The 11,433-nt window shown below is 39.1% G+C and overlaps 1 protein-coding gene across 1 annotated transcript; it reads left to right on the top strand.

Moving 5' to 3' along the window:
* The first annotated feature begins 692 nt into the window (after window positions 1–692).
* LOC113451656 (uncharacterized) lies at window positions 693–7,965 on the top strand. Its single transcript, XM_087928481.1, has 5 exons — window positions 693–2,897; window positions 3,150–3,281; window positions 3,381–3,458; window positions 4,277–4,403; window positions 5,457–7,965. The coding sequence occupies exons 1-5, from the start codon at window positions 2,496–2,498 to the stop codon at window positions 7,187–7,189; spliced, it is 2,472 nt and encodes an 823-aa protein (XP_087784607.1). The 5' UTR covers window positions 693–2,495; the 3' UTR covers window positions 7,190–7,965.
* Window positions 7,966–11,433: the final 3,468 nt, after the last annotated feature.

The raw sequence follows: 11,433 nt of genomic DNA on the forward strand, positions 1-11,433 counted from the left end.
TGAAAAGGCAGCTGAAATAATGGAAATAAAACATCAATAAAAATCTTAATTGTCCTAACCCTTCACTTCCCATCCTTTAACTGCCAGCCTGCCCTCTTCACTTCCCTCACTTCAGGGCTGACTTTGCCAACAACCACATGATACAAATCTGGGCTTCAAAGAGAGGATTCTTTTCCTTTTGAGTCTCCAGAGAGATTTTCTCAATATTCACAAGATCACAGATCGTTCTTAGACCATTAAAAAAACAGGAAAGTCTAGAAATTGCTGCCTGGTGTAGGCAGGCAATGCTAGAAGGAGCCTTTCCTTCTACTCCAATGCCCATCATCCCAGGCCCGCATGGAACATGATGAATTGTCCTATACCCTGACAGGGTCCATCTGGCGTTGCACGCAGGATCCACCAGGGGGCTCCCCAGGTAGCCGTTAGAAAGGCAGGGGCAGCCCTCACCCGCTTCAGGAGGGAACTGAGCATGCGCTCTTTCACCAGGTCCGAAAGCTTCGCGGGGCATTTTGCAGGGAAGGGTGGAAGCGCGTCCGCCTTTTCTACAGTGCCCGATTCTGCTCCCTTCCCCCTCGCTGCGGGCCTTAGGCCGAGCCTTTCCAGCAGTCCAAGAGGCTTCAAAGGAAGCCTTGCACGGAGGGAGATCAAGACCTGACTCCGGAGTTCAGTAAGTGGGGGACGGGGACACTTTTTCTTCCATAGGCTGGACCGTGCGTGGAGAGACGCAAAACTTTATCAAGTTTGGAGTCCTGGAAAGTGGGAAGCCCCTTGTCCCATGTTCCCTTGCCGCCCCTGTGCATGCACGGGTAGGCAGGGAAGAAATCAAAAGCTACGGTCTCGCTGCGTTGCCTCCAGGAGGAAAATCGGGACCGCCAGAAAAGTCGGAGCCATTCAGGGTTAGGCGGAAAGTGAGAAACCTCTTTCCAGGAGATGCCTGCATCAAAATATCAAGTTAGGTCGTAGCTGGTTTGTTGATTCGTGTATTACTCTGCATTGAATCGTGGTTTGTTGATGTGATGTCGCAGCTACCCATAGCGGATTAGGCCAGGAGGTTAATGGGCTTCTGCTATCTAGTAACAGAACTTCCAGTATAAAGTTATACTGGAAATTTAAATATTAATTTACCTGTTAAATCGATTTGGAAAGCCACTCATCTCAAATTTTATTTGTTTTATTATAGTATGAATATAGTATATAAAAATTCATTTCAATCAAACTGTGTTGTCTGGGTACAATTGTTTAATCAAGGTGTTCATCACAATAAGATTAATACTGTAGTAACAATATTTTGTCCATTTTAACAAATTCACATTTTAACACATATCTTTTTCATGTCCTTTTCTTTCTTTCTTCTGTTTTTATTGTCTAGCCATTGATAAAATGAGTCCCATGTCAAAAATATTTAGTTTCTTTTTTGTCCTTCATTTCTGCACATTCTAATATTTTCTGGATTACATTCTAATCTGTCAGGGTCTCATCACACTTCCATTGTTGAGCATATACAATTCTAGCTGCAGTTAATATATGTAAAATCAAGTACACAGTCTCTTTATCATATTTTTCTGGTAGAATGCCTAATAAGAATATTTCTGGTTTCATGTCTATAAGCTGTTTTATCATTTTTTCCAACCAGTTATGTATTTTTGTTCAATATTTTTTAGCTTGTTGACATGTCCACCACATGTGATAATATGAATCAGGTGTTTGATTACATTTCCAACATTTAGCAGATCTATCCTTATACATTTTCACCAATCTTGTTGATGCAAAATACCCTCTGTAAAACATACACATTTTCTTTATATACAGTTGACATAGTCCATTTAACATTTCTATCCCACAGTTTCTGCCATTTGTCTAATTCTATAGCATATCCAAAATATTTAGCCCAATCATTGTCTCGTTTACCTGCTCACTTTCAAGTTTAATACCCAATAAATAATATATTTTCTTTATCAATTTTTCATTGGTTCCACCTAGTATCTGGTCCAGATCCGTTAATTCTTTATTAAAACCATACATTTTAGCATCTTTCTTGTATCGAGATTATAACTGCATTTGAGAAAGCCATTCATTTCAATGGCTGTTTGTGGCCGGAGACATTTATCACCTGAATTGTACACAGATTGTTTTTAAGCAGTCATCAAAATTATTTGAATAAGTAGGAATTAAAAAAACAAAAATATTTTAAATATATGTATCCCAAAGTTTTTAGTCCTTGATCAAAGTTGATATAGAAGGTTACTACAGAATTTTTTTCCACATACCGATATGGTAGTCTACCAATAGTAAGTTGGTCAGCCTGTATTTCTGGAAGTTTCTTTTGTTTTCCATTTCAGATAAGTTGGAAATATTTCCTGATTACCTTGGAGTCTGAAGTATCTTGTGAAGAAAGAGAGCTGAACGGCCTTTAGGAGATTTGGCCAGACGTCTTCTGATTAGTAACACTTGAGAGATCCATTCATTTTGGAGCTGGATTAGAGACCAGAGAAAAGATGGAGGCACAATGCCCAGTAGATGCAGGTTTTGGAAAAGGTCCTCCAGCTATTCAGCTTTGGAGTTGTGGGGAAAATGAGGCAAATTCTGGGCAGAGGAGCCAAGAAGAGGAAGCCAACAGTTCGGAGGTTCAATACTGTCACCTCAGAAAAGTACAGTTCCAGGAAGGGAAGACTCCCCGAGATGTTTGCACTCAGCTTCACCGCCTTTGCCATCAATGGCTGCAGCCGGAAAGACACACGAAGGCTCAGATTCTGGACTTGGTGCTTCTGGAGCAGTTCCTGGCTGTCCTTCCCCCAGAGATGGAGAAATGGGTGCGGGAGTGTAGAGCACAAACTAGTTCCCAGGCGGTGGCCCTGGCTGAAGGCTTCCTCCTGACCCAGGAGTCCGAAAAGATGCAGGTGTGAGAATGTTATCATTTCAGCTCTAAAGAGAATCTCTCTGAATTTGTCAATTCCCTTTTGGTAGAGTTTTCTGGGATTATTAATACCTAAGGCCAGTTGTTCCATTTTTTTTTCCAGAGATGTGTTTGGGGCAAGTCTTCCATTCTCTTTCGAGTTTCGCCAAAGGACTTTGGGGTCTGCTAGTTTTAAGGTGCAGTATGGTAATTCCTTATTGCTCTTTCTTTGTTTCTCATATCACATCATGTCCAGAAATCCTTGGAAGCTATGACAGAGTATCCCAAGGGGAGGAAAGATTCATTCAGAAATTCTCAAGAGCTGCTGTTCACAGAGACCTTACACAGAGATCAAAGTCAAGACACCACGCCAAGTAAGAAAAGCTCTGTGATGTGAGATTTCAACATTTAGCTGGTTCTTCTGCTCCTCTTGATTGGAATGTTTCTTAACAAATCTGCTTCCACTAATTTTCTCTTTCTCACAAAGAGTAGAAAGCTGTCCTTGGACTTTTTAGAATCATTTCATCTTTGTGGTAGAGAAGGATTGGCTGAACCGCTATTTCAGGTAAGAAGAGGAAACATCAGAAAGGGTCCATGAATCTTGGGTGGCTTTTAATTTTGGAGTTCAATGTAATAAATTGTTGTTTCTAAGCAATACAAATCTGATATTAGATTCATAATTCATATTTAGCTTAGGTATTGTTCCAGGGGTGGGATTCAGCCACTTTGCACCAGTTCGGGAGACCCGGTTGTTAACTTTTTGAGCAGTTTGGTGAACTGGTTGTTGGAAGAAATCACTAGGGCAGAGAACCTGTTGTTAAATCATTTGAATCCCACCACTGCATGTTTCTCTTCTGAGGGGATCCTTCGTGAGGCACTTTCTCCATCCCTTTTTTACTTTTTTTTGCACCTTTTGAAAAGCATCTTTGGGACAACCATGACCTGGTGATTGAGAATTTCCATAGACATATCCTGTTACAAGCTCCTCCAACATCTTCATGTAGGTGTGAAGTTTGGTTACATTTCCCCCTCAGTGAATAAAGTAAGCCATTGGCAAAAATGTCGTGTGGCTTTTGCCAGTATTTGGCATTGCACATCCTAGGAAGAATTGGAGCCACTGATAACTAGTGAATTTAAGACTCAACTACCAAGTGACCAAGAAAACTATTTTAGTTGGCTACACTGAAAGGCATTCCACATACTTCCAACATGATCCAATGTGCTTCAGTTGTGCCGTCAGTCAAAAGTGGTGAGATCTCATTCTGAATTCTGCACAAGATGCACATTTTGTTCCCTGGATTTCTCTCCTTGAATTGGTGGAAGGAAACTGTCAAATTATTCTTGGGATTATCTATTAAAAGGAAAACTTGTATCCTTGTTTAGGATGTTGTGTCTTTTGAGGACGTGGTTGTGTATTTCTCCAAGGAAGAATGGTCTCAACTAGATGCTGACCAAAAAGCGCTCCATGGAGAAGTCATGCTGGAGAATTCCAGGAATCTGGCTTCTCTGGGTAAGAATCCTTATCTCTGCTCAGATATATTGAAAAGTCATGGGGTCAGGGAGGGGGGCTTAGATGTTGTTCAGAAATAGATTAAGGGAAATAAGTGATTAAAAAATAATTTATTTGTATCCTGCCTTTATTTTTTGCGAAGTAATAAAGGCAGTGGACAAACCAAATATTCCTTCCTCCTGCTGTTTTCACTATAACAGAAATCCTGTGACATGGTTGAGCTGAGAGAGACTGGCCCAAAGTCACCCAGCCAGCATTCATCCCTAAGGCTGAACTAGAACTCACTCACCTAGTTTCTAGCCTGGTGCCTTCACCATTTGACCAAACTGACTTAATGGAAGAAGGAAATTTATTGAAAGAAAACTTGGAAAACTGCATAGCCTTTCTCCTTACATAAAGGAAATGTGTTTTAATGCTTTCTGGTCATAAATCACAAAATAATCATCTCCATGCTTCAGAAGATATTAGCAAGAATCTGAGGGATAGGCTTCAGGGATGAATGGCCTCTCTTGAGCAAGATTCTACCTACTCCTGAATCTCATCTTCGATGGCCCTGAGCTGATGTAACCAAGACTGGATGGGTCCAGAGTGGGATGTCCCTTCTCTGAGATGTGCCCATTTGTGTTTGACATCAGCTTAATTGAGGGTGGGGAGCTATTGCCATCCAGAAGTTCCCCTTGGCTTTCAAAGATTCTGCCCTGCAGACAAGTGGGGATGAGATTTCCAATAAAGTTGGAGAGCTGGTAGGTAGGCATGTTGTTGACCCAGCATGATGCCGTGTCCAATGGACTTCAGGGGTTTGTGACCCCATGAAATAGTTCCAGACCAAAGATTAGGTTGTGTCTTAGATTCATTGTGATGTGATCCAATCTGGTTATATGAATAACAATAGGGATACATTTGGAAGTGGTTCCTTGCTAAAGTCGTAGTTTGGAATCATGTTTGCCAACAAAGCAGCCAAAATATATTGACGATTTTTTTTGGCTAAAATTAATAAGAAAATGTTTGATTGCTCCCCTATTCTTACTACAATTTCCATTTTTCTTTTTTAAGGCTATAATGGGCACGAGAATAAGAATTTCAAGGAAGGGAAGCTATATCAATGCATGGAGCGCGGAAAGCACTTTCGCAAGAAAAGCATTCTGATTCACCATAAAACTGTCCATACAGAGAAGCCATATCAATGCATGGAGTGTGGAAAAACCTTCTGTCATAATAAATCTCTTATAAGACATCAAAGGAATCATAAAGGAGAAAGACCTTATAAATGCATGGAGTGTAGAAAGAGCTTTACTTGCAGTAGTAGTCTCAATTCCCATATGAGGATCCACACAGGAGAGAAACCATATCAATGCAAGGAATGTGGAAAGACCTTTGCTTCTAGTAGTGGTCTCAATTCCCATAAGAGGATCCACACAGGAGAGAAGCCATATCAATGCAAGGAATGTGGAAAGACCTTTAATTGTAGCAGTAATCTCAATTCCCATAAAAGGATCCACACCGGAGAGAAACCATATCAATGCATGGAGTGTGGAAAGACCTTTATTTCTAGTGGTTGTCTTAATTCCCATAAGAGGATTCACACAGGAGAGAAGCCATATCAATGCAAGGAATGTGGAAAGACCTTCTCTCATAATTACTCTCTTATAATTCACCATAGGAATCACACAGGAGAGAAGCCATATCAATGCATGGAATGTGGTAAGAGTTTTAACAAGAGTAGTCATCTTACTTCCCATAAGAGGATCCACACAGGAGAGAAACCGTATCAATGCATGGAGTGTGGAAAGACCTTCTGTTATTCTAAGTCTTTTATAATGCATCAAATGAATCACAAAGGAGAAAGACCTTTTAAATGCATGGAGTGTGGAAAGACCTTTACTTGTGCCAGTCATTTGAAGACCCATAAGATGATCCACATAATAGAGAAGCCATATCATTGTGTGGAGTGCGGAAAGACCTTCTGTTATAATCGTTCTCTTATACTCCATCAAAGGATTCACAAAGGAGAGAGACCATATCAATGCATGGAGTGTGGAAAGACCTTTACTTTCAGTAGTAATTTCAATTCACATAAGAGGATCCACACAGAAGAGAAACCATATCAGTGTAAGGACTGTGGAAAGATCCTTACTTCTACCAGTAGTCTTAATTCCCACAAGAAGACCCACACCGGAGAGAAGCCATATCAATGCATGGAATGTGGAAAAAGCTTTAGTAGGAAATATGCTCTGATTCACCATAAAACTATCCATACAGAGGAGAAGCCATATAAATGCATGGAATGTGGAAAGACCTTCTGTTATTATGACTCTCTCATAAGACATCAATGGAATCACAAAAGAGAAAGACCTTATCAATGCATGGAGTGTGGAAAGACTTTTAGTTGCAGCAGACATCTTGATTCCCACAAGAGGATCCACTCGGGAGAGAGGCCTTATAAATGTGCAGAATGTGGAAAAGGCTTTAGGTGGAATTCTGCTCTTTCCTGCCACAAAAGAATCCATACAGGAGAAAAACCATATCAATGCATGGAGTGTGGAAAGACCTTTGCTAGTAATGGTAGTCTTAATTCCCACAAAAGAATCCACACAGGTGAGAGGCCATATAAATGTGTGCACTGTGGAGAAGGCTTTAGAAGGAGTTGTGATCTCACTTCCCATATAAGGATCCATACGGGAGAAAAAAACAATATGAATATGAAGAGCTTCAACAGAAATGCAGGTAGTTGTAATCTGACTGCAATTGATCCCAAAATTTCTGTTGCTAAGCAAAATAGTTGTTAAGTGAATTTTGCCCCATTTTACTACTTTTCTTCCCGCATTTGTTAATTGAATCATTGGAGTGGGCTATTTTGCCTTCCTCTACTGAATACTCAGATTGTTTATCCTCTGAAGTATCAGGAGACCACGTCATGAGTGTGTGTCTAAGGGAGTGGGAATGCCTCCTACGGTAGGAGGGACCTACTCTAGAGCCCACCTGATTAGGACTGTTAGTCTGAAGTTCTCCCATCATTCCCTGACCAATAGGTTATGTTAAAACACTGCTGAATCCGCAGTGGCATTAACTGCCCTCCTGTTCCAGTGTGTTGCATTTGCCCTTATCTAGTTAAAGGAGGAGCCATTGGTCTTGGATTACTCAAGTAAGAACACTCTGGAAGTTCAGAATCCTGCGTGTTAGAAAACTACTTGGCCCAAATTGTCCATGTCTGATCCCATTTGGGGTAGAATAGATTGACTTGTGTTATTCCCCCTTAGGAGTACTTAATTGCAGTGATTTCATTTGTTCTTTTGAATTCTCCTCTACTTACTTTACCAACTTCTTATGTAGTCTACTCGGCCTGCTCATCAGCTTTAGTTTTCCTAGTAGCTCTGGCCTTGGCCCTGATTTTGTCAGCTGCCTCCTGAACTGATCCTCTGGTCTTACAGGTTCTTTTACCCCCAACCTTTCTGTTGATTGGAAGCAATCAGATGTGAAGACATTGTGTTGGAAGATTCCTCCACAATGTCTGTAACTGACTGTAATATTACTCTAACTATATCAAATAAAAATAGAAACAACACTTAATTGTAATGCGTCTTATTAAATTCTTTAAGAAAATATTTTTCTGAGACTTTGACCTTCAGGACAGAGTTTCATTAATTTCAAGACAATTAAATAGCTCAATAACCACAATCAAGGTTAACTCTATAAGCAGTACAGCTCTAGTCGTGAGGCACACAGCATACAAGGGTAGAAAAGCTGAGGAAAAATACCTATTGTCTTTTTTCTGAGGCTTTGCCCCTCAGGACAGAATTCCGCCAATTTGAAGACAATTAAGTAGCCCAATAACCAGAATCTTTCCAGGTTAACTGTCTATGAGAGGCATAGATCAAGTTGTGAGGCACACTAGAGCTGGCTAGAAAATGGCTGCTTCTACAAAATGGCGCTCCCGCCAATTTAAACCGTCACCAAGTTGATTTTACCTTTGCTGGAACCTCGTTGCAGCTAACACAGCAGCTCTGCTTAGACTGCGCTCCCTTATTTGGGCAGGCTGTCTGACAGGCTTTTTGTGCTCAGACTGCTTAGCACTCCCTTATACGGGCAGGCTGCTCAGCCGGCAAAAAGTGCCTCTTCAATGCCCCCAAAACTCTATTCCAGGTTTTTGGGAGCGATCTCTGCAAACTCCAGACTGTGGAAGTCTATTTGCTTGGAAAAGCCGGTGGAATAGAGGCTTGTGATTGTAATAAGCATCGAGGCTTTTGAAAAGCCTAAGGTGCTATTAGTCCCTTAAGGACTGTTGTGTGGTTAGTCCAAAATAACAAATCTAAATTAAAAATACTACAAACACCCCTCTATGGATAAAGTATAGAGGAGCAAGATTTGAAAATCTATCTCTGCCAAGACTGAATAGAAGAACTGGAGACGGTGGCCTGGAAGGGGTTTGTCTTCAGATTTTCTATTCAGTCTATAGCTGAACAGAGCTGAATACATCCCATGCATGGATCCTGTCGAAACCATTCTGGAAAACCCAAATGAGACCAGAAAAATTCTATTAAAAGAAATAGAAGAATTTGGTACGTAGTAGGACTCAAGATTAATAAAACTAAAATTAAAATGCTTGTTAAAAACCTGACAGAATATCAAAAGAATTAGAAAAGGAAACAGAATTGCAAATTACGAACAAGATTAAATATTTAGGTATTTGTCTGACATCAAGATGCTTGTCGTTAAAAGAGGATAACTATGATAATGAGTCAAATGAAAAAAGTTGTAGAAATGGGAAAAATATAGCTATCCCTAGTAGGAAAGATTGCAGCAATAAAAATGAACCTGCTGCCAAGGTGGTTATATCTATTTCAGACAATTCCTATAAAATGAAATATATATTTTTTTAGAATTGAATAGGGCAGTGACTAAATTTATATGGGAGGGGGGAAAAAACTCGCATAAGGTTAAAATTAATGCAAGAGAATAGATGCACAGGTGGCTTTGGACTCCCAGACTGAGGAATATACCAACATGCAGCAGCACTAATTTGGATCAAGGAATGGATTGTCATAAGCAATAAGAGGCTATTAACACTTGAAGGACATGATCTACAAATTGGTTGGCATGCTGTTATGTGGAAAAAGAGAAGAAAAATTTACACTTCCTAAACCGTCAAATTAGAGATGCACTGTTAGAGATCTGGACTAAAATCAGGAAAACACATTACATGAAAATACCAGATTGGTTCTCCACTACAGAAGCTATGATCTACCCAAATACCTTAGATATAAATAAAATGATTAGATATAACCAATTATTAGATGACCGAGGGATTTTGAAAATGAACCAAAAACTGAAAGAGGAACGGATAGTAATAGATCGGTGGCCCTTACAAATACAAACAAAATACAAAAAAGACTTAGAAGAATTCAGCATAGATAGAACTCCACAACAAATAGATAAAATATTATTAGGAACAGAGGAAAAATTTATAACTAAAATGTACAATTATTTATTAAAATTCAACAGAGAAGAGAAGGCGGTAAAACCAGCAATGATAGTCTGGATGAAAAAATTTTGAATACAGTATACAACTAGAAGAGTGGGAAAGATTATGAATGAGAAATTATAACTTAACAATGGCAGCTTCATATAAAGAAAACCTGTATAAAATGTTTTATCGTTGGCATCTAGCACAGCGAGATTGGCCAAAATCTATCCAAATTTGAAATCAGAATGTTGGAAAAGCAAAAAGAGACGAGGTACCTTCTTCCACAAGTGGCGGACCTGCCCAAAAGCGATAAAAGTTTGGAATAAAGTAAAGATCTGGTTACAGGAAATAACAAGCTCAAAGATAGTATCCAAACCTGAAACATTCTTACTAGGAAAAACTAATGGGGAATATGCAAAAGATATTGAAAGCTTAATAATACATATATTAACAGTGGCCAGGATATTATATGCTCAAAATTGGAAAGTTGATAATAGCCCCACAGAGAATATGATTATAAAGAAAATAATGGGTTGCACTGAGATGAATAAACTCACAATGAAATTGTAAGAGAGGGAAGAAAAAGAATTCAATACTGTCTGGGGAAAATAGTATGTCTGGTTAGACAATAAATATATATATACATACATACATACATACATACATGAACATGGAATAACTAATGATACAAAGAACTGCAAAAAATGTATATAGAATTCATTTTTAAAGGTGAAAATTCAATAAAAATATTTTTTAAAAAGAAAAGAAATAGATTTATGACTTCTGTTGAACTCAAAATTCTTATTGCTAAGCGAAACAGTTGTTAAGTGAGTTATACTCCATTTTACAACTTTTCTTGCCACATTTGTTAAGTCAATCATTGCAGTGGTTAAGTTAATAACACTATTGTTAAGGGAATCAGCCTTTCCCATTGATTTTGCTTCCGATTCAGTCAGATTCTGGTCTTCTGATTCCAGGCAGGTTACAAAAGGTGATCGCGTGACCCCAGAACACTGCAACCATCATAAATGTGAGTGACTGTCAAATATCTGAATGTAAATCATGTAACCATAAAACATTTTTTCAGTACCGTTCTAACTTTGAACAGTAGTAGACAAACTGTTCTAAGTTGAGGACTACCTGTCTGGGAATTAAACATAATTCAGCCAAAAGCCATAGAACAAGATCACACACACACATATATATCAACATATCATGTGAAAAGAATTTCAGAATGATGAATTCCTCTCACCAAAGAAACTACAATGAGAAGTGAAATCTGTGTTCAAAGACACTTTTTGAAGCAATAGAGCCAAGATGGTGCAGTAGTTAGAATGCAGTATTGCAAGTACTGCTGACTGCCAAGAGTTTGATTCTGACCTGCTCAAGGTTGATTGAACCTTCTAAAACCGGTAAAATGAGGACCCAAATTGTTCGAAGCAATATGCCGATTCTATAAACTGTGTATGGAGTGTTATAAAGCACTATGAAGCGGTATATCAGTTTAAGTGCTATAGCTGTAGCTATTTTGTCTTTCTATCACATGATAATAAGGAAATCTCTAAATTC

This window comes from Pseudonaja textilis, chromosome 2 (genome assembly GCF_049901715.1).
Source record: "Pseudonaja textilis isolate UNSWEBS1 chromosome 2, rPseTex1.2, whole genome shotgun sequence".
Lineage (NCBI taxonomy): Eukaryota > Metazoa > Chordata > Lepidosauria > Squamata > Elapidae > Pseudonaja > Pseudonaja textilis.